Raw genomic sequence first — 24,417 nt, 5'->3', positions numbered from 1 at the left:
ATTCAAATCAATTTTAATAAACATTTTCAAAATGTGTCAGTTGAACGTATTTATCAGTGTAAACTGACGTATTTTCCCCAAAAGATTAAGTGCAGGTACTACACGAAATTTGGCTGGTAATAGCTTCCTAGCATCACGAATAGTCTCGCAAACTTGATGCTGTATCTGACTGAACAATACTTTATTTTATTTATGATCCCCTGTGGATACAATTCGACTTCTGTAATACACTTGATATTATATTCAAAAGGTTGAATTATATTTATCTTTATGCTTCCGCTGTGCATTCATATAATTGTGTGGTTTGACTATATTGTTGCCAACTATGTCACGGTAATCCCCCACCGGGCCCACCGGTGAGACACGTGGAAATCGGGGTGTGACAGAGGGGCACATTTTTTTGATGAAAAAAGCTCGATATGTATATGTAAAATATTTTTTAGTAGGGTACACCCATACAAACACCAACATAGGCCCCCTTACAAAATTATTCTTATGGTTTAGATTAGTTATTAACTCTTTTGTCATTATATTTAGACCTTTAGTGAGCCCAATACGAAATTTCATTAAGGGCTAAGGGCACATTTTTCGAGCTCGAACAGGGTACACGAATTCTCAGGGTCGTCCCTGTCAATTACAACACCTACTTATTATCAAGTTAATCCAACCCACCATATAAACTTTAAGTATAATATTAAAAAATAATATCCTTGCTTATAATGCTTTGCCTTCGCTATTTAGTTAATAGTTATATATTTGTTTTGTTAACGAGTTTGTCATCTTGGTTTTTAGTTTTTTTTTGGCAGGTAGTTCTACATTTAGTGTTAATTGTTTGCCATGGCGGTCTAATAGACCGATCTGAGGCAAATGGCTTGGTCGCATAATGGGTAAAAAAGACAAGTTCTTATACAGGTATTAAATGTATTAAAACAACTATTTATCATGCTTATGTTACTGTTTTTTGGCAGTTATTAGATGTTCTTTACTTTAAAGTTTAATGAGCATATATAATTGATCCAAAGATTCATTTTTGTCAATCCAAACTCGAATCATTTCAAATGGACCAAAGGGTGCAAACAAGACTAAAAATTTTCTATTAAAATTCAGACTTTAAACCACTACTTTTGGTACAGGTTTGTGGATCAAATGGTGAAAGAAGAGCAACCACATGCAAGGCTAATAGCCTTATACCTACGTAATTTATTCCATGTTTTTGTTTGATCGTGGTTAGGTCTTGCTGAAAGAGCTAAATGTTTTATTTCGCCTTGATAAAAGAAGATAGGATCGGCTTATGGTAACTTCAAAAAAAACAAGGATATTTAGATAAAAAGAATACTAATTGAAAATTGCAGTTCTTTTGATTGTTTGATATATGGTATACAGGTCATGAAGATTGAAGTACAATTCCAATTGTCAAGGTTCTTTACTCACTTTGTTTGCCATTCTTTGTAAATCATGTTGCTTTCTAATTTACCGCATTCTATTCTTCTTGGCAGTTAAATGATGATAAAAGCCCTCTTCAAAGAACATTTGTTAATCAGGTAATAGCATACCAAATTCATGACACATTCTGCAAGTGGCTTTGTGTTTTGTTAATCAGAAACTGCGCATATGGGCTCAACTATTTATTTAGCCATAACACCTTCTGCAAAGTGGCTTTGTGTTTTGTTTAGTGATTCTTCTGATAATATATCTAGATGTTCACCTACAATACGTTACCAGCGATATAGAATGTTAGCGGAGGTCTAAACCTATAATGTATATAGGTTATAGATTAATTTTATAAGAATTACAAACTGTTTATGTATTGTATATACGTGATTATTTTTGGAATAGTGAATTATTATGTATGTATAGTGGCCATTTTGTGTTAAATGACTTGGTAGAAACCACCATATGGTGTCACCGAAAGGATGGTGTGAGTTGCCGGCGTTGCAGGGTGGTGTCAAAGGGGAAGGTAGAAGTTGTATTGCAGAGTTGTGGCGGAGGTGCTCCTTTGGCAGTCGGCGTTGCAAGGTGGTGTCAAAGTGAAGGACACTTCTTATGGCTTCCGGTCTGTTTGACCCAAATGACACGTTTACTTTTTATTTCAAGCTTTTAGTTTAATCCAGTTGATATGTCAGATGTAAGCAAGTTAGCTTTTCTTGCTATTTGTTTATTTGGTTTTGAAGAACCATTGAAGGTCTGAGCCACTCGCACATTTAAACGACTGATGGTATATGCGAAATTCATGGTCAGCTTTAGGAAGATCGACTTTTGCACTGAAATAATTCATACGGCTGAATAATACAAACTACTACAATGGTTCCCCACAATATCATTAGTGATTCAGACAAGATTAAACCAAAAACACGTCATATTAATCCAGCACATACTTATATCTATGAGGTTTGACCCGAAGCGATTTGACGCTCACCCAACCAGCTGTTACAACATATGTAAAAACTGACAGTACCTCATGGGTTAATAAGGGCAGACCAAAAGCTATTGGTAAGCTGCAAATACCACTTAAGCATTCATCTAAACAATGAAAAATGGTAAGTTTATGCATTTATCCAGTACAGTACAATAGTTTGTTGCTTTGTAATGAGAACTAATACACTTTCATGAATTTGATTATGCAGGGTACGAGAGAAAACGAACCAGATGTAGCCGATTACATTCGTTGAATCATATGTAATAGCTTGCTGAGTTTAATCATTCTTTATAGGTTATCTCTAAGTTTCTTACTTCAAAGCTGAACAATTTATATGCGAAGGCAAAAGCTATTATTAGAGATGGGCAAATGGTATCGGTTCGGAACCGGTACCGAATTTTCAGACCCGACTGGATTTTTGGTACCGACATTTTGTGTTTTCGGTATCGGTTTAGTTTCAGTTTTTTACCTTCATACACCGCTCCGCTCCATACTAGTACCCATTTTTTGGGATTTTCGGTACCGGTTGGTACCGAGCTTATCCCGTGCTTTATTGTGTTGCGTATTCAAAAGATGATTAATGTTTCCAATGGATTTCAAGTAGTAGTACAACTAATGATGGTGTTTGAATGTTTCGTATTCAAAGGATTGTTGCGACCAAGTCTTTGATTAATGTTCCGATGGATTTCAAGTAGTAGTACAACAAGCGGGTATAGTTCATATATGGTCTTCAATGCCAGTAGATATTATATATTTGTGTTAAGCCACCCGCGAAAATCGCAGGATCTTAGGCTAGTAAAAAAAATAACAACAATAATAATTTCTTCAACTAGCATTCCACTGCTTTCTATTATTGACAACTTATAGAGTTTACAATCTATATAGATTACATACAGCTAAGCTAGGTGGTGGTGGAGTGGTATGGGAGAGAATTGGTGTTCTAAGGGATCCAAGTTCGATTCCTGCTCTCTCTATTATTTTCTGCGGCACCTGGTGATAATGGAAGAAGAGGCGGAGATCGCTAATTCGATCCTTGAACTTAGTGGGGTTTACCTCACCGCACTATCGTGCCTTCGAGCGAGTGTTCACGGGCTTCAGCCTTAGGTGAGGGTTTTCCCAGCTTCGGAGACGAGTGTATCCCAATGTGGTGAATTTCACTTATAGCCCACTTGAAGGATTCGTTTTACGTTAAAAAAAAATATATATATATATATATATAGATTACATACTTCAATTCATTCCAATTATTCACTTATAGCCCACTCGAAGGATTCGTTTTACGTTAATATATATATATATATATATATATATATATATATATATATATATATATATTACATACTTCAATTCATTCCAATTACATATAGAGATTACAAACTTCCATGACCCACCTACTACAATAACCGACAACTAAAACAAAGAGTGGAAAATGAAATTTCAATGTAAATAGAAGACAAGTAAAATGAATGACTTTAGCTCATGCTCGGAAATTAAAAATAAATTTAATAAAAGTGCAACCAAAGATGGGTCCCTAAAGATCATTTCTTTTCTAACGATCAATGAATAAAAGCCCGGTTGAGGTAACTCATTAGCAAAAAAACATTTTATATGCCGTAATCGCAGACAACGCTAGGTAGCCCATGTCCACCATCTCTAGTTTCGGAGAAAACCCGCCGTTCGAAGACCCATTGCGGTAAAACCCTAAATATCATAATTATTATTTTAGAAAATGATGCAACATTAAATTGAGTGAAAACCATAAACTGATAAGTGATAACGATAAACTAACCTACTCTTGCCTTTCCCTAATGTGGGTGTGTGGGTGTGTTTGTTTTTTTTAATGACAAACTAACCTACTCGTAATTACTACTATATTTACATGTATGATTTCAACTCTCTATCTTTTATATAGAGGGTAGACACTTACCACCATATCCATATGATTTACATTATCTATTTTCAAACCAATGACAACCACAAGGAGAAGATGGGTTTTATCTCAATTCCATTCCACTTCTGGTATATATTAGTAGTACTCTATAGTCTTTGGTTTCCATATAGAGCCACTTCAAACAGTCAATTGTCTTTGTTTTTAGAAGCCTATGGCAGCTACTTCCAAAAGGTTATCTTTTTAGTTATACAAGCTTTAAATGTTCAGAAAGTTACTATTTTCCTAAATGAGTTTTATTACTTTAACCCATCTTGTACATATTTGTTAAAAGCCTTTTTGTTGGGTTTGGTACATCATAGGTTCCAACACTTGGATTATTAAATCAAGGCTTTTATAAAAAAAATATATCATTAAATCAAGGCTTTTATAAAAAAAATATATGGCTTTCTTTGTAATAACGTGTTTATTTTAATAATTGTTCTCGATTACAATTATATTAAGAATGTGGAAATTGAGAACAAGCAACCATGCTTTTGCTTGAGTGTAATTAATCTTTGTATGGGTATTTAGATTTAATGATTATGATGTCATTTTGTAGACTAGAGGGAAAGGTAGCGTTGATAACCGGAGCAGCAAGTGGAATAGGAGAGTGTTCTGCAAAACTATTTGCTAAACATGGTGCAAAAATCGTCATTGCAGACATTCAAGACCAACTTGGTCAAGCAGTTTGTGAAGCTATAGGTTTTTCAAACTCGATATATGTTCATTGTGACGTAGCCAATGAAGAAGATGTTAAAAATGCTGTGGATATTGCAGTCGCCACTTTTGGAAAACTCGATATCATGTTCAATAATGCAGGTATAGTAGATCCTTACAAGGCACGCATCATCGACTATGAAAAGATAGACTTTGAGCGTGTGCTTAGTGTTAACGTTACGGGGGTCTTTCTTGGCATGAAACATGCTGCTAGGGTTATGGTTCCGGCACGGGCCGGCTCAATAATCTCTACGGCTAGTGTTGCTTCAAATTTAGGTGGTTTGAACACACATGCTTATACTTGTGCAAAACATGCTGTAACTGGTTTGACCAAGAATTTAGCGGTAGAGCTTGGACAATTCGGCATTCGAGTCAATTGTTTGTCACCTTACGCAGTAGCCACACCATTAGCCACAAATTTCCTTGAGATGGATAGAGAAGCGGTGGAGAACAAGGCGAACTTACTTGCAAACCTCAAAGGTGTGACGCTTAAAGCTGATGATATTGCTAAAGCAGCCCTTTTCTTGGTGAGCGACGAGGCAAAGTACATTAGCGGGCAAAACTTGTTTATCGATGGTGGATTTGGTATTGTTAATCCATCGTTCAACATGTTCCAATACCCCGATAGCCTTTGAGTTGGAATATTTAAAATAAGACATTTACGTACATGTATACACGTACGTATACGTCTAGAAAATAATATTGTTTTCTACGCTAAACAAATATCCTCTCTATAAGTGAAGTGTTTAATTTATTTTCTTGTTAGCTGCATGTAATATATTATGTTATATATATATACCGTATATCACACGGGTTGAAAATGTAACTTATTTAAGTATTAAATATTCAACATAATTTAATTGAAACCTTCATTGTTGACAACTATAAGAGGTCTCTCTTTTCATAGTGCAACCATCATCGCTCCTGACAACCATAAGATGTCTCTCTTTTCATAGTCGAGCGCTGTGACTAGTTGAGAGACGATGTTTAATGTGAGGTTTCGGTGATAATAACTCGGTTGTTAAATTATATAAGTAAAACCTACAAAATCTAAACATTTAGGATAAGATAAAAGTTTTAAAATCTTGGCTTCTACTTGCAAAACATATAAAATATATATTTGTTTATAACAGGAACAAAAGAACAAAGGAATCATGGTTTTTTTTTTTTTTTTCTGAAACTTTGCACATTTATATAGTCAATATGATTGAACAAAGTAATAGGTTATATAACCTAGCAGAACCTTCTCTTTGATGATAATCCAACAATATGCCATCTTAACCACATAATCAAGGGCCAGGAGAAGAAAATGACCAAGTTGGTAACCACAAAAAGGTACTTAATTGGAAATTTACAAGGTATAGCCCTAACAATTCATCACCTTTACAAAATATGTGTTGGAAATTCACAAGGTATCGCCATACATACTGATTAAAGCGTATTAAATTATGGGTGTACATATTGGCACACCCTGATGCTTATTTGCACACCCATTAGGATCCATGTATAGACCTCATATAGGCCTGCACGAGGCTCATAGGGTTTATGTGTCCGATCAAGTGATCAAACCTCATACAGTGTCAAATCAGTCACATATACGATGCGTATATTGCCTGTACGATGCCTTTGTACGCCACGTACAACCTTGTATGAGGCATACATCTGTCTGATTTGACTTTGATACAATGTTGTTGGGCACGTGATAAAGGTATATGCCGAGCATAAGGTTGTACGAGGGTTGTACTTCTGAAATTGAATTATACAAATAGTGACCTTCAGATGCTTCTTCATAAGCCCTCGTAGATGTTCATTCTTTTCTTTGCATACTTCCCTGGTTTACCAATTGTCGGACAAGTTTGAAGCTAAATCAGTCTAGAAAAATGTCATCATTCTAGGACAACAACTATTTCTTTAGGCAATATTCCAACGAGTTATGGGGGCCGCCTGAAACCGTTCTGGTAACATTTATTAACTTAACTTCCATGTTATTTTGAGATTATTAAATATTTATCACGTCCTTGTTTTAGGAGAATTCTGGCGATCCTGATTCTAACGAGGAGGAGGTTGCGTCTGGCGCATTTTGATCAAAACAGTTCGTTGCTAGACTTGAACGAGCCTCCGCTTCCCCTATTGATGAACCATATTATCCAACGCAATAAGGGTATCCGTATTACGGATACGGGGGTGAATCTTTTTACATGCAACAAGACTATATGGATGGATACGGAGGATACAGTGGTGAGCCTCCATTCACACCATCTTATTATGATAAGCAACCCCCTAACCCGAGCAATCCATACAAAAATAACAATGCATCACATTTTTTGTACGTGCAACAAGACTATCCGGATGACGGAGGATACGGTTGTGAGCCTCCGAACACACCACCGTATGATGATGAGCAACCCCCTAACCCGGGCAATCCGTATCAACCTAATAGGTATCACATTCATTTAGTTACGTGAGACAGTGATATACGTGTGTTTCTTAGTTAAATGTTATATATTAAAATTAGTATTTAAAATAAAATAATTAAATAAGGAGTAAAGTACATTTTCAGTCCCTGAGGTTTCCACCTAATCTCAGGTTCAACGCTCATTTGAAAAAATATCAACAGTCCAGTCCCTGTGGTTGTCAATTGCTCACAAGGACCAAATGGACGTTAGTTGACTGTCAAGTAATGTAACAATGATCTTATGATCCTTAGACACGTCTTTTGATTGTCGATATAGATATGGGTTACATTATGCATGTTGTTGAGTTAGCAATTCTAGATATTGGAAATTTGGGCTTCATATTAGTGATTCATAGCTAGAATCCTGTTTGATTACAATAAGATAAGGAAACTCTCTAGATCCATATTAATTTTAATAATTAATTGGAGAAAAATGTTCGGATAGTTCCTGTGGTTTGCCCATTTTTCATCTTTAGTTCCTAACTTTCTAAAATTACACCTATAGTCCCCAAGTTTTTGAATTTCGTTCCCGGATAGTCACTAGCGTGGATGAGGGTTAGTTTTTTGGTGTTAGGTGCGTGTGAAATGACAAAAATATATTACTATTAAATTAATAACTAAAAAGTTAAAAGAAATATAATTAATATTTTACAGTTTATATAGGACCCACCACCCATCTTACCCAATTCATCTTCCCCACTCCACTCCACACCACCACCACCATCTCCACCTTCTACAGTTCAACTGCCAGATGCAATTCCAAAACACATACAAATTGTTGCAGGTGATATATTTTAAAAGATCTGTAGCTTTAACCCTCAACTTCATTGGGTTTCTAAATTTTACCCTTCATCAAAATCTTGTGGCACTGTAAATCATGATATATATAAAGATTAATAAAGCATAATATAGGGCAACAACCTCATGGAAAGATAGACTTGTTATACAGCAACTGGATTACAATATTTTAATAACTATATTATATCCATAGTTAGATAACTTTATAACTAAGGGGTGTGAGATATGATTTCAGAATGCATGATCTGATATTCGATTAGTATTACGTAGCATTGATTGATGAGAACCCACCTGTCAAAGTAGCAGATTTTGGAGAGACGATTCTAAGAGTATGGGGGTATGGGGCTTGGGGTTGGGCGTGGCCCCTTGGGGGCGGGAGTTTTAAGCAGGGCATGGGGCGGGCTAGTGTTCCTATGTGGCGGGCTCCTATTCGCTTGGTGGCCATGTGTATTTTTTTTTAAGTTTTTGTAATTTTTTTTAATAAACTGCAAAGCCACGCCTCAACCCAAGCCCCGCCATACCCCATCCAAAGTGGGTTTGAGAATTGAGTTTTGAAATTACACGTGTCAAACCATGACCCACCCATACCCCATACCCCAAACCCATACCCCACGGTCTAAATTTTATTAGAGTAAACTTCCGTTTTGCTCCCTGTGGTTTGGTCACTTTAACGGTTTTGCTCCAAACCTTTAAAAATAGCCATTTTACTCCCTGATGTTTCGGTTTTTTTGCCAGTTTGCTCCCCGCCTCTAACTCCATCCAAATTGTTTGTTTTTTCATTTTGCTCCCCGTAGGGAGCAAACTGGCAACAAAACCAAAACATCAGGGAGTAAAATGGCTATTTTTAAAGGTTTGGGGCAAAACCGTTAAAGTGACCAAACCACAGGGAGCAAAACGGAAGTTTACTCATTTTATTATTTGGAGAGACGGTACTGATATTCGATTAGCATTGATTGATGAGAACCCACATGTCAAAGTCATCTGTTTTGCTCTCATTTTTGTATATGGCAGTTGAAGGTGGAGATGGTGGTGGTGGTGGCGGTGGTATGGAGTGGGGAAGATGAAGTGGTTTGGTAGATGGTGAGTCCTACATAAATTGTAAAATATATTTCTTTTTAAATTTTTAGTTATTAATTTGACAGCAAGGGTATTTTTGTCATTTCACATGCATCTAATATCAAAAACTAACTCTCATCCACGCCAGGGACTATTCGGGAACGAAACTCAAAAACTTGAGGACTATAGGTGTAATTTTAGAAAGTTAGGCACTAAAGGTGAAAAATGAGCAAACCACAAAAAAACTATTCGAGCGTTTTTCTCTAATTAATTGTTTTGGTGAAAATGGACTAACAAGTAGTATTCGACATGAAAAATTGAGTAAAATAGAGGCATCACAAGTTTCATGATATTTCCAATATAATAATTATTGCCATTTTAATTTGGCATTCGGTATACACGTTATTTCTGTTGGTATTACAGTTTCACTTTTTAGTATGAGCAATCAGATACAGCAGAACGAATTAGAATTAAGATAATATATTTAATATGTTTTTGTAAATTAAATTTTGTTTTGTCGGTTATATAATAATTGTTGTATTTTTTACAAAATTTGAGTTTATTTTGATATGCTATACAGACAGTAAGTGTGTTTCATTTCTATAAAGATGGAATGTTGTTGAAAGCTTTTCCTTCTTGGAATAAGGAACAATTAAAGCGGCTATAGAGAAGTACACAACAAATGCCTAAGGCGCGCCTCAAAACAGTTGGGGCATTCTGGTAAAGTTGTTAAACTTTGCAATTTGCATATAATAATTAGATATATTTTTCATGGTGTTATAGGAAGTGGGACTCTTGGTCCTAAGGAGTATTAATATAATAATTTACTTTTACTTTTTATAATATAATTATGTTTAATATATGGCACTGATAGGATCTATTTAAAGGCCTTTTATGAAGCTTTATATATATGGATCCATGATGGCTGGTGGTCAAACCTATGGTAACCCTATCTATAGGGTATAACCTCGATGTTTCGGGTCAGTTATGAGCAGTAGGTCATGGAGCTGAATTCATTGGGTCAGTGGGAGTTTTAGTTTAATGGGTATTTAATAATTATGGGTCAAAGTTTGCATTTTATTGGTCAAGTAATAAAGTGTCATCTATGATTAATTTGAGCACATGTACATTACATAGGTTGGAATTAGTATGCGTGTTTAGAGAGTTTGTTTTTGTTCGGGTCTCAGGGAGAGGTGATAGCTAGCTTTGATTATTTCCTCAAGTCTGTTGCCATGTATGCCTATTTAAGGCTTTTCTAGAGTTATCAATAAAGTATCCCAACATATTTCAATTTCTTTTCATTGCAAAATCCCAATTCTCACATAAGATTGTTCTCTTTTATTACCGTATAAAGAAGAGTTAATAAAGCAAGAATGTTAATTGCCATTAACTCCTCTACCATATATTAGATTTTATGTCTACTACGGTTAGACTCAATTTGAATTTCAAAATGATAATTTAATTTTTTTATTTTTAGTACTCAATTACCATTAAATATTTTCTTTATATTATATTTTTAGATCTCAATTACCATTAAATACTTTTCTTATATTTTATTTTATCTCTATTACGGTTAGACTCATTTTGAATTTCAGAATGATAATTTATTTATTAGTTTAGTAGTTAATTACCATTTAATACTTTCCGTATTTTAAATTTTAAGTTTATTACGGTTTGACTCAATTCGAATTTCAAAAATGTAAATTACATTTTACTTTAGTAGTTAATTGTCATTTAATACTTTTCGAATTGACTATATTTTATGTTTATTACGGTTTGACTAAATTCAAATATCAAAATTATAATTTCATATTTTGTATTGGTTTAACATGTGATGATGAGATTCGATTGTTTTGAAGAATAAATATAATAATGTTTAATGTCTTATGGAATATTAATATTTTTTTATTTTTAGTTTAATGATATTACGATACTTTTTTCCTAAACATATGTTAACATCTAATTCTTAATTGTTGCATACGTTTACAAAATATTTTTTCATTATAATTCAGATACATTGATACCTATAGTATAGATACAAAATACATGACAAGTTTGTGTATAACATTGTAAGACCCGTATTAAATAAACGACAATTGTTTTATAAAAGATGCATTACGTTTACTAATACCAAAATGTATAAGTATAATTCAAAGTTATTTAAAGTTTCACGAGTTCTTAAACGAACGTCACTACTTAATCGCCAATTTGCTCCTCAGCTGTAACTCCATCCATATTGTATGTTAACTGAAAATGTATTTTTGTACTTTCAAGTTAACATACAACATCCAAGTACCCTTAAGTTATACTTGAAACCAAAAGATTAAGTTATACTTATCTTGCTTTTGTATGTTTTATGGCTCTTTACAACTAGAAAAACTTTAAGAAACCGAATTAAAAATTTGTGGTAGAGATAAGGGAAATAGGATACTTTAGAGGTTAAAAATGTTATTTATATACTTTTATTTATTGTAAATTAAATTTTCCTACCCGAAAAGTTCTCGGGTTATAACCTAGTAGAAATACAAAAGACACCACTAGACTCAATTCAAGATTCCAAAAGACACCATTTAACTTGCCAAATTTGAATTAGCATTAGATACACGTTTACTAAACAACAACAACAGTAATAATAATAAGGGTTATTGGATTTTAGCATCCTCAACTATTGGATATTGGCCGCTGCCATCCTCAACTATCACTTTGACGCCCGTCGCCCCCAACTTAACACTTAGTGTGTTCTGTCACCAAGTCGTTAACTAATCACTAACTTTTGATCTTGTTACTATACTTTTTGGGTGTCCTAAAATCCCTAAAACCTTCATAAGATCCCTATGACACCCCTAAAAGTATAGTACCAAGATCAAAAGTTAGTGATTAGTTAACGACATGGTGACATAACATACTAAGTGTTAAGTTGGGGGTGATGGACGTCAAAGTGTTAGTTAGGGGTGACCGCGACCAATAACCAATAGTTAGGCCAGGGGGTGTGGCTTAACGCCACCACGCCACCTCACCTATTTAGCGCCCTTGGGCGCTATGGACCACATCACGGCGGTTGGGGGGGGGGGGGGCGCTATGGCCCTTCCGCCAGCACGCTAACGAGCAGAATTGAGGTGAGTTTGGTCAAGATGACCGTTTATGAACGGTAACTTTTAAAAAAATAATTTTAAAATTTATAATTTACCTATAAATACCCTATCTTTTCCTATAATTTTCATCCCTTCTTCCTCTACTCTTTATACTAAAATCTGGCAAATTGGATTTAAATAATCCCAACTTGCTCAATTTGACCGATAATAATCCCAACTCACTTATTGGCCGATAATAATCCCAACTGGTCCACTTTTGGCCGATAATAGTCCGCCGTTAGAAATAGCTTTACGGAGTTAAGTTTTTTTCCGAATTACAAACTGATGTTTTATGGATTTTAATCAGAACGAGAATACGAGTTGATTGATATAAAATTTACCTCGAAATACTGCCCTAAACGACGAAAACGGTGCTTCAATTCGGGTGTATAAACTTCCAATTAACAAAAATCAAGTCGTTTTAAGCACTGTTTCAAGGTAAGTTTTACATAAATCGAATCGTATCCTTGTTCTGATCAAAATCCATAAAACATCGGTTTGTAATTCGGAAAAAAGCTTAACTCTGTTAAGCTATTTCTAACGGCGGACTATTATCGGCCAAAAGTGGACCAGTTCGGATTATTATCGGCCAATAACTGAGTTGTGATTATTATCGACCAAATTGAGCAAGTTGGGATTATTTAAATCCAATTTGCCCTAAAACCTCTACATTTTTTTTCATAATCACACAATGTTTCCCAACAACCAAAACGTGTGGGATCCGAACCATCCATTTTGGCAAAGTGCACCAAACAATCCCAACAACGAGCAATAAGACCGTTATCGAAGAGATTCACGAACAGGTGGGCTTGGATATTATCCGATGCCACCTAGCACCCCAACTTCTCCTCATCCGACCACTCCATCGATTCCCGATTTTTACGGATATTATTCCCAACCTCCATTTTTTCCCCAAAACATACGACAAACCTAAAACACACCTGAAACCGAATCCGTACCCGAAACCCAAGCCGAACCCACTTCCTCAAAAGGTGGACTATGATGTGCTCCTAAGACGGTCGAAAAGTGGACGCCCAGGGAAGAACTCGCGTTGTCACAAGCATGGCTCGATGTATCGGAAGATGAGATTATTGGTAAATTTTATCTCTATAAACTTTTTTTATGTACCTTTATAAATATATTTTTATAACTAAACATTTTTATAGGAAACGACCAAGATATTTAAGTATTTTGGAGGCGTATACGTGAGAAGTTTTTCGCCGCAATGGGTTGCGGTGAATATTGTACGGTCGACTCTTTTTCGGGCAAGTGGAAGAAGCGGTTCGAGTGACATGGACGTTATGACCTCCGCCCACAACGACTATAGATTGCATCATGGACATCCGTTTACGATGATACCTTGGTGGGAGCTTCTTCTCGCAAATCTCCCAAGTGGCATCTTGGACCGCCGTTTGACCCAACCGCCCATAGGTCAAAACGGTCCAAATCAACATCCACTACTGAACCATCCGAGTCCGATGCTCGTACTATTATTAATCTAAACGAGACTTCGACGAATTTGAACAACCGCAAGAGCTGCCACGACCAAAGGGTAGAGATAGAAGTAAGGCAGCTGCACGAGCACGAGACACGTCTTCTTCAACGCCATCGGATGGCCCCTCAAGGTTGGACAAGTTCGATAATAGACTCAACAAGCTTCTCTCAATGAAGGAAAATGAGCAAGAACTAAAAATGGAGAAAAAAATCCAGAAAGACATGGAATTTTTCGCGAAGGACTTTTCACATCTAGCAGAGGAGAACCGAGTCATTTTGGAGGCTCATAAGGCACAAATTCAGGCGAAATATATGTAGTTTTTATTTTCTAGTACTTTATTTTTTACCTTTACATTTTTAGGACTTTGTAATGTTTTATTTTATTTTAATGAAATTATGTTTCTTTAATATTTTCTGGTTATGAAAATTGGCATATAAATTTAAAAAAATAAAATATATAAATAAAAAATAATAATTAGGTAATGATGATGGACGCTTTAAACCATTGCATGCAAGTTAAAGGTAATGATGAGTAGTGGTGGTGGTGGTGTGGTCGTGGTGGTGGTAGTAGTGGTAGTAGTGGTAGTAGTGGTAGTAGTGGTAGTAGTGATAGTAGTGGTAGTAGTAGTAGTAGTAGTAGTAGTAGTAGTAGGTGGTAGTAGTCATAGTAGGTGGTAGTAGTGGTAGTAGTGGTAGTAGCCGGAACAGCAGCAACAGGAGGAGAAGTAGCAGTAACAGTAGTCCAATGCCTTCAATTGTTGACAACTGAGTTTACAATCTATATAGAGATTACATACTTCAATAGTTCAATTCATTCCAATAAAATATTTCCTAACAAACCCCATGAGGGGATAATAGTTATTACATGCCCCGCTGCCTTCCTTCGATTATTGACAAACCCCACTGCCTTCAGTTATTGACAATTGAGTTTACAATCTATGAAATTTCATTTCAATGTAATTAAAAGACAAGTAAAATAAATGACTTTGGCCATGCTCGGAAATTAAAAATAAATTTAATATAATTACAACTAAAGATGGGTCCCTAAAGATTATTTCATTTTTAACGGCTAATGAATAAAAGCCCAGTTACCTGGGTTAACTCAGTTACCTGGGGTAAACCATTGGCAAAAAACCATTTTATATGCCCGTGATCGCAGACAACGCTGGGTAGCTCAGGCCCAACATCTCCAGTTTCGGAGAAAACCCATCGCCCAAAAATCCATTGCGGTAAAATCCTAAATATCATAATTATTATTTTAGAAAATGATGCGACATTAAATTTGAGTGAAAACCATAGATAAGTGATAACGATAAACTAACCTACGTTTGCCTTTCCTTAATATGGGTGTGTTGGTGTGTGTGTTTTTTTTTTAACGACAAACTAACCTACTCGTAATTACTACTATATTTATATGTTGTATGATTTCAACTCTCTATTTTTTATACAGAGGAGAGACACCTTACCACCGTATCATAATTACATTATTTACTTTATGTCTTTTCAAACCAATGACAACCACAAGGAGAAGATGGGTTTTATCTCAAGTCCAGTCCACTTCTTGTATATATTAGTAGCTCTTGAGTCTCTACTCTATAGTCTTTGGTTTCCATATAGAGCCACTTCAAACAGTCAATCGTCTTTGTTTTTAGAAGCCTATGGCAGCTACTTCCAAAAGGTTATTTTTTTAGTTATACAAGCTTTAAATGGTTAGAATGTTACTATTTACCTAAATGAGTTTTTATTATTTGATATAAATGTTGTAGATTAGAAGGAAAGGTGGCGTTGATAACCGGAGCAGCAAGTGGAATAGGGGAGTGTTCTGCAAAGCTATTTGCTAAACATGGTGCAAAAATCGTCATTGCAGACATTCAAGACCAACTTGGTCAAGCAGTTTGTGAAGCTATAGGTTTTTCAAACTCGATATATGTTCATTGTGACGTAGCCAATGAAGAAGATGTTAAAAATGCTGTGGATATTGCAGTCGCCACTTTTGGAAAACTCGATATCATGTTCAATAATGCAGGTATAGTAGATCCTTACAAGGCACGCATCATCGACTATGAAAAGATAGACTTTGAGCGTGTGCTTAGTGTTAACGTTACGGGGGTCTTTCTTGGCATGAAACATGCTGCTAGGGTTATGGTTCCGGCACGGGCCGGCTCAATAATCTCTACGGCTAGTGTTGCTTCAAATTTAGGTGGTTTGAACACACATGCTTATACTTGTGCAAAACATGCTGTAACTGGTTTGACCAAGAATTTAGCGGTAGAGCTTGGACAATTCGGCATTCGAGTCAATTGTTTGTCACCTTACGCAGTAGCCACACCATTAGCCACAAATTTCCTTGAGATGGATAGAGAAGCGGTGGAGAACAAGGCGAACTTACTTGCAAACCTCAAAGGTGTGACGCTTAAAGCTGATGATATTGCTAAAGCAGCCCTTTTCTTGGTGAGCGACGAGGCAAAGTACATTAGCGGGCAAAACTTGTTTATCGATGGTGGATTTGGTATTGTTAATCCATCGTTCAACATGTTCCAATACCCCGATAGCCTTTGAGTTGGAATATTTAAAATAAGACATTTACGTACATGTATACACGTACGTATACGTCTAGAAAATAATATTGTTTTCTACGCTAAACAAATATCCTCTCTATAAGTGAAGTGTTTAATTTATTTTCTTGTTAGCTGCATGTAATATATTATGTTATATATATACCGTATATCACACGGGTTGAAAATGTAACTTATTTAAGTATTAAATATTCAACATAATTTAATTGAAACCTTCATTGTTGACAACTATAAGAGGTCTCTCTTTTCATAGTGCAACCATCATCGCTCCTGACAACCATAAGATGTCTCTCTTTTCATAGTCGAGCGCTGTGACTAGTTGAGAGACGATGTTTAATGTGAGGTTTCGGTGATAGTAACTCGGTTGATAAATTATATAAGTAAAACCTACAAAATCTAAACATTTAGGTTAAGATAAAAGTTTTAAAATCTTGGCTTCTACTTGCAAAATATATAAAATAAATATTTGTTTATAACAGGAACAAAAGAACAAAGGAATCATGGTTTTTTTTTTTTTTTCTGAAACTTTGCACATTTATATAGTCAATATGATTGAACAAAGTAATAGGTTATATAACCTAGCAGAACCTTCTCTTTGATGATAATCCAACAATATGCCATCATAACCACATAATCAAGGGCCAGGAGAAGAAAATGACCAAGTTGGTAACCACAAAAAGGTACTTAATTGGAAATTTACAAGGTATAGCCCTAACAATTCATCACCTTTACAAAATATGTGTTGGAAATTCACAAGGTATCGCCATACATGCCATACATACTGATTAAAGCGTATTAAATTATGGGTGTACATATTGGCACACCCTGATGCTTATTTGCACACCCATTAGGATCCATGTATAGACCTCGTATAGGCCTGCACGAGGCTCATAGGGTTTATGTGTCCGATCAAGTGATCAAACCTCATACAGTGTCAAATCAGTCACATATACGATGCGTATATTGCCTGTACGATGCCTTTGTACGCCACGTACAACCTTGTATGAGGCATACATCTGTCTGATTTGACTTTGATACAATGTTGTTGGGCACGTGATAAAGGTATATGCCGAGCATAAGGTTGTACGAGGGTTGTACTTCTGAAATTGAATTATACAAATAGTGACCTTCAGATGCTTCTTCATAAGCCCTCGTAGATGTTCATTCTTTTCTTTGCATACTTCCCTGGTTTACCAATTATTGGACAAGTTTGAAGCTAAATCAGTCTAGAAAAATGTCATCATTCTAGGACAACAACTATTTCTTTGGGCAATATTCCAACGAGTTATGGGGCCGCCTGAAACCGTTCTGGTAACATTTATTAACTTAACTTCCATGTTATTTTGAGATTATTAAATATTTATCACGTCCTTGTTTTAGGAGAATTCTGGCGATCCTGATTCTAACGAGGAGGAGGTTGCGTCTGGCGCATTTTGATCAAAACAGTTCATTGCTAGACTTGAACGAGCCTCCGCTTCCCCTATTGATGAACCATATTATCCAACGCAATAAGGGTATCCGTATTACGGATACGGGGGTGAATCTTTTTACATGCAACAAGACTATACGGATGGATACGGAGGATACAGTGGTGAGCCTCCATTCACACCATCGTATTATGATGAGCAACCCCCTAACCCGAGCAATCCATACAAAAATAACAATGCATCACATTTTTTGTACGTGCAACAAGACTATCCGGATGACGGAGGATACGGTTGTGAGCCTCCGAACACACCACCGTATGATGATGAGCAACCCCCTAACCCGGGCAATCCGTATCAACCTAATAGGTATCACATTCATTTAGTTACGTGAGACAGTGATATGCGTGTGTTTCTTAGTTAAATGTTATATATTAAAATTAGTATTTAAAATAAAATAATTAAATAAGGAGTAAAGTACATTTTCAGTCCCTGAGGTTTCCACCCAATCTCACGTTCAACGCTCATTTGAAAAAATATCAACAGTCCAGTCCAGTCCCTGTGGTTGTCAATTGCTCACAAGGACCAAATGGACGTTAGTTGACTGTCAAGTAATGTAACAATGATCTTATGATCCTTGGAGACGTCTTTTGATTGTCGATATAGATATGGGTTACATTATGCATGTTGTTGAGTTAGCAATTCTAGATATTGGAAATTTGGGCTTCATATTAGTAATTCATAGCTAGAATCCTGTTTGATTACAATAAGATAAGGAAACTCTCTAGATCCATATTTATTTTAATAATTAATTGGGGAAAAATGTTCGGATAGTTTCTGTGGTTTGCCCATTTTTCCTCTTTAGTTCCTAACTTTCTAAAATTACACCTATAGTCCCCAAGTTTTTGAATTTCGTTCCCGGATAGTCACTGGCGTGGATGAGGGTTAGTTTTTTTGTGTTAGGTGCGTGTGAAATGACAAAAATATATTACTATTAAATTAATAACTAAAAAGTTAAAAGAAATATAATTAATATTTTACAGTTTATATAGGACCCACCACCCATCTTACCCGATTCATCTTCCCCACTCCACACCACCACCACCATCTCCACCTTCAACAGTTAAACTGCCAGATGCAATTCCAAAACACATACAAATTGTTGCAGGTGATATATTTTAAAAGATCTGTAGCTTTAACCCTCAACTTCATTGGGTTTCTAAATTTTACCCTTCATCAAAATCTTGTGGCACTGTAAATCATGATATATATAAAGATTAATAAAGCATAATATAGGGCAACAACCTCATGGAAAGATAGACTTGTTATACAGCAACTGGATCACAATATTTTAATAACTATATTATATCCATAGTTAGATAACTTTATAACTAAGGGGTGTGAGATATGATTTCAGAATGCATGATCTGATATTCGATTAGTATTAAGTAGCATTGATTGATGAGAACCCACCTGTCAAAGTAGCAGATTTTGGAGAGACGATACTAAGAGTGGGGGTATGGGGCTTGGTTTGGGACGTGGGTTTGGGCGTGGCCCCTTGAGGCGGGAGTTTTAAGCAGAGCATGGGGCGGGCTAGTGGTCCTATGTGGCGGGCTCCTATTCGCTTGGTGGCCATGTGTATTTTTTTTAAGTTTTTGTAATTTTTTTTAATAAACTGTAAAGCCACGCCCCAACCCAAGCCCCGCCATACCCCATCCAAAGTGGGTTTGAGAATTGAGTTTTGAAATTACATGTGTCAAACCATGCCCCACCCATACCCCAAACCCACACCCCACCATACCCCACGGTCTAAATTTCATTATTTGGAGAGACGGTACTGATATTCGATTAGCATTGATTGATGAGAACCCACCTGTCAAAGTCATCTGTTTTGCTCTCATTTTTGTATATGGCAGTTGAAGGTGGAGATGGTGGTGGTGGTATGGAGTGGGGAAGATGAAGTGGTTTGGTAGATGGTGGGTCCTACATAAATTGTAAAATATATTTCTTTTTAACTTTTTAGTTATTAATTTGACAGTAAGGGTATTTTTGTCATTTCACATGCATCTACTACCAAAAACTAACCCCCATCCACGCCAGGGACTATTCGGGAATGAAACTCAAAAACTTGGGGACTATAGGTGTAATTTTAGAAAGTTAGACACTAAAGATGAAAAATGAGCAAAACACACGGACTATTCGAGTATTTTTCTCTAATTAATTGTTTTGGTGAAAATGGACTAATAAGTAGTATTCGACATGAAAAATTGAGTAAAATAGAGGCATCACAAGTTTCATGATATTTCCAATATAATAATTATTGCCATTTTAATTTGGCATTCGGTATACACGTTATTTCTGTTGGGTATTGCAGTTTCACCTTTTAGTATGAGCAATCAGATACAGCAGAACGAATCAGAATTAAGGTAATATATTTAATATGTAAATTTTGTGTTTGTCGGTTATATAATAATTGTTGTATTTTTTACAAAAATTGAGTTTATTTTGATATGCTATACAGACAGTAATTGTGTTTCATTTCTATAAAGATGGAATGTTGTTGAAAGCTTTTTCTTCTTGGAATAAGGAACAATTAAAGCGGCTATAGAGAAGTACACAACAAATGCCTAAGGCCAGTGGCGGATCCAGGATTTTTCGTCAGGGGGTGCACAAATTAACTAGGTTAAATAGTGTTAGGTCATCATAACGGGTCAACAGGTCGGGACATAACGGGTCGACAAGTCGGGTTACCGAGTAGGGCAACCTAAAAAATTGTAGAACTAATTAAAAAAGAAAAAAAATGGGAAAAGGGACCTTACAAAACTCGAACTCAGGACCTCAAGTTTAAGAAAAGAAAGCTGCACCAGTTTGCTGCTCAATACATTTGGTTATGAGGTTCCCCTATAAAATATTAAAGGGTTCCTTCCGAATTTTATATATAAATTAACACTCTCAATTACGAATCGAACGGGTTTCCGGGAACCCCCTAATTATATCTAAATCCACCCCTGCCTAAGGCGCGCCTCAAAACACTTGGGGCATTCTGGTAAAGTTGTTAAACTTTGCAATTTGCATATAATAATTAGATATATTTTTCATGGTGTTATAGGAAGTGGGACTCTTGGTCCTAAGGAGTATTAATATAATAATTTACTTTTACTTTTTATAATATAATTATGTTTAATATATGGCACTGATAGGATCTATTTAAAGGCCTTTTATGAAGCTTTATATATATGGATCCATGATGGCTGGTGGTCAAACCTATGGTAACCCTATCTATAGGGTATAACCTTGATGTTTCGGGTCGGTTATGAGCAGTAGGTCATGGAGCTGAATTCATTGGGTCAGTGGGAGTTTTAGTTTAATGGGTATTTAATAATTATGGGTCAAAGTTTGCATTTTATTGGTCAAGTAATAAAGTGTCATATGTGATTAATTTGAGCACACGTACATTACATAGGTTGGAATTAGTATGCGTGTTTAGATAGTTTGTTTTTGTCCGGGTCTCAGGGAGAGGTGATAGCTAGCTTTGATTATTTCCTCAAGTCTATTGCCATGTATGCCTATTTAAGACTTTTCTAGAGTTATCAATAAAGTATCCCAACATATTTCAATTTCTTTTCATTGCAAAATCCCAATTTTCACATAAGATTGTTCTCTTTTATTAACGTATAAAGAAGAGTTAATAAAGCAAGAATGTTAATTGCCACTAACTCCTCTACCATATATTAGATTTTATGTCTATTACGGTTAGACTCAATTTGAATTTCAAAATGATAATTTAATTTTTTATTTTTAATACTCAATTACCATTAAATACTTTCCTTATATTATATTTTTAGATCTCAATTACCATTAAATACTTTTCTTATATTTTATTTTATCTCTATTACGGTTAGACTCATTTTGAATTTCAGAATGATAATATATTTATTAGTTTACTAGTTAATTACCATTTAATATTTTCCGTATTTTAAATTTTAAGTTTATTACGGTTTGACTCAATTCGAATTTCAAAAATGTAAATTAATTTTACTTTAGTAGTTAATTGTCATTTAATACTTTTTGAATTGACTATATTTTATGTTTATTACGGTTTGACTAAATTCAAATATCAAAATTATAATTTCATATTTTGTATTGGTTTAACATATTGATGATGAGATTCGATTGTTGTGAAGAATAAATATAATAATGTTTAATGTCTTATGGAATATTAATATTTTTTTATTTTTAGTTTAATGATATTACGATACTTTTTTCCTAAACATATGTTAATATCTAATTCTTAATTGTTGCATACGTTTACAAAATATTTTTTCATTATAATTCAGATACATTGATACCTATAGTATAGATACAAAATACATGACAAGTTTGTGTATAACATTGTAAGACCCATATTAAATAAACGACAACTGTTTTATAAAAGATGCATTACGTATTACTAATACCAAAATGTATAAGTATAATTCAAAGTTATTTAAAGTTTCACGAGTTCTTAAACGAAGGTCACTACTTAATCGCCAATTTGCTCCTTAGCTGTAACTCCATCCATATTGTATGTTAATTGAAAATGTATTTTTGTACTTTCAAGTTAACATACAACATCCAAGTACCCTTAAGTTATACTTGAAACCTAAAGATTAAGTTATACTTATCTTGCTTTTGTATGTTTTATGGCTCTTTACAACTAGAAAAACTTTAAGAAACCGAATTAAAAATTTGTGGTAGAGATAAGGGAAATATGATACTTTAGAGGTTAAAAATGTTATTTATATACTTTTATTTATTGTAAATTAAAATTTCCTACCCGAAAAGTTCCCGGGTTATAACCTAGTAGAGATACAAAAGACACCACTAGACTCAATTCAAGATTCCAAAAGACACCATTTAACTTGCCAAATTTGAATTAGCATTAGATACACGTTTACTAAACACCAACAACAGTAATAATAATAAGGGTTATTGGATTTTATCATCATCAACTATTGGATATTGGCCGCTGCCATCATCAACTATCACTTTAACGCCCGTCGCCCCCAACTTAACACTTAGTGTGTTCTGTCACCAAGTCGTTAACTAATCACTAACTTTTGATCTTGTTACTATACTTTTTGGGTGTCCTAAAATCCCTAAAACCTTCATAAGATCCCTATGACACCCCTAAAAGTATAGTACCAAGATCAAAAGTTAGTGATTAGTTAACGACATGGTGACATAACATACTAAGTGTAAAGTTGGGGGTGATGGACGTCAAAGTGATAGTTGGGGGTGACCGCGACCAATAACCAATAGTTAGGCCAGGGGGTGTGGCTTAACGCCACCACGCCAATTCACCTATTTAGCGCCCTTGGGCGCTATGGACCACATCACGGCGGTTGGGGGGGGGCTATGGCCCTTCCGCCAGCACGCTAACGAGCAGAATTGAGGTGATCGAGGTGAGTTTGGTCAATATGACCGTTTATGAACGGTAAATTTAAAAAAATATAATTTTAAAATTTATAATTTACCTATAAATACCCTATCTTTTCCTATAATTTTCATCCCTTCTTCCTCTACTCTTTATACTAAAATCTGGCAAATTGGATTTAAATAATCCAAACTTGCTCAATTTGGCCGATAATAATCCCAACTCACTTATTGGCCGATAATAATCCGAACTGGTCCACTTTTGGCCGATAATAGTCCGCCGTTAGAAATAGCTTTACGGAGTTAAGTTTTTTTCCGAATTACAAACTGATGTTTTATGGATTTTGATCAGAACGAGAATACGAGTTGATTGATATAAAATTTACCTCGAAATACTACCCTAAACGACGAAAACGGTGCTTCAATTCGGGTGTTTAAACTTCCAATTAACAAAAATCAAGTCGTTTGAAGCACTGTTTCGATGTCAGTTTTACATAAATCGAATCGTATCCTCGTTCTGATCAAAATCCATAAAACATCGGTTTGTAATTCGGAAAAAAGCTTAACTCCGTTAAGCTATTTCTAACGGCGGACTATTATCGGCCAAAAGTGGACCAGTTCGGATTATTATCGGCCAATAACTGAGTTGGGATTATTATCGGCCAAATTGAGCAAGTTGGGATTATTTAAATCCAATTTGCCCTAAAATCTCTACATTTTTTTCATAATCACACAATGTTTCCCAACAATCAAAACGTGTGGGATCCGAACCATCCATTTTGGCAAAGTGCACCAAACAATCCCAACAACGAGCAATAAGACCGTTATCGAAGAGATCCACGAACGGGTGGGCTTGGATATTATCCGATGCCACCTAGCACCCCAACTTCTCCTCATCCGACCACTCCATCGATTCCCAATTTTTACGGATATTATTCCCAACCTCCATTTTTTCCCCAAAACATAGACAAACCCAAAACACACCTGAAACTGAATCCGTACCCG

The 24,417-nt window shown here is 35.4% G+C and overlaps 2 protein-coding genes and 1 long non-coding RNA gene across 5 annotated transcripts; all 3 read left to right on the top strand.

The window, feature by feature from the left end:
- The first annotated feature begins 440 nt into the window (after positions 1 to 440).
- Positions 441 to 1,899, top strand: LOC118487311. Of its 2 annotated transcripts, none has more exons than XR_004881313.1 (3): positions 441 to 912; positions 1,232 to 1,294; positions 1,384 to 1,899. It is a non-coding gene; the product is annotated as an uncharacterized LOC118487311 (long non-coding RNA). The 2 variants fall into 2 exon arrangements; XR_004881312.1 differs by having other exon boundaries at positions 1,134 to 1,294.
- A 2,077-nt stretch (positions 1,900 to 3,976) lies between these two features.
- LOC110911221 (secoisolariciresinol dehydrogenase) lies at positions 3,977 to 5,832 on the top strand. Of its 2 annotated transcripts, none has more exons than XM_022155822.2 (2): positions 3,977 to 4,109; positions 4,906 to 5,832. In XM_022155822.2, the coding sequence occupies exons 1-2, from the start codon at positions 4,057 to 4,059 to the stop codon at positions 5,696 to 5,698; spliced, it is 846 nt and encodes a 281-aa protein (XP_022011514.1). In that variant the 5' UTR covers positions 3,977 to 4,056; the 3' UTR covers positions 5,699 to 5,832. The 2 variants fall into 2 exon arrangements, with proteins under 2 accessions (XP_022011514.1, XP_022011515.1); XM_022155823.2 differs by lacking the exon at positions 3,977 to 4,109 and adding an exon at positions 4,327 to 4,538.
- Positions 5,833 to 15,613: 9,781 nt separating this feature from the next.
- On the top strand, positions 15,614 to 16,686 carry LOC110911224 (secoisolariciresinol dehydrogenase). Its single transcript, XM_022155825.2, has 2 exons — positions 15,614 to 15,675; positions 15,764 to 16,686. Exons 1-2 carry the CDS (start codon positions 15,656 to 15,658, stop codon positions 16,554 to 16,556), a joined length of 813 nt encoding a protein of 270 aa, XP_022011517.1. The 5' UTR covers positions 15,614 to 15,655; the 3' UTR covers positions 16,557 to 16,686.
- Positions 16,687 to 24,417: the final 7,731 nt, after the last annotated feature.

Source organism: Helianthus annuus, chromosome 15, assembly GCF_002127325.2.
Source record: "Helianthus annuus cultivar XRQ/B chromosome 15, HanXRQr2.0-SUNRISE, whole genome shotgun sequence".
Classification (NCBI taxonomy): domain Eukaryota; kingdom Viridiplantae; phylum Streptophyta; class Magnoliopsida; order Asterales; family Asteraceae; genus Helianthus; species Helianthus annuus.
This window is presented reverse-complemented; position numbering and strand designations above follow the sequence as displayed.

Bases quoted from the DNA above. Each gene is read 5' to 3' on its own strand.
- LOC110911221 (XM_022155822.2), top strand. From the start codon at position 4,057: ATGTCCACCATCTCTAGTTTCGGAGAAAACCCGCCGTTCGAAGACCCA. The intron at 4,110-4,905 runs GTAAAACCCTAA...GTCATTTTGTAG, and splicing joins CCGTTCGAAGACCCATTGCG to ACTAGAGGGAAAGGTAGCGT.
- LOC110911224 (XM_022155825.2), top strand. From the start codon at position 15,656: ATGGCAGCTACTTCCAAAAG. The intron at 15,676-15,763 runs GTTATTTTTTTA...TAAATGTTGTAG, and splicing joins ATGGCAGCTACTTCCAAAAG to ATTAGAAGGAAAGGTGGCGT.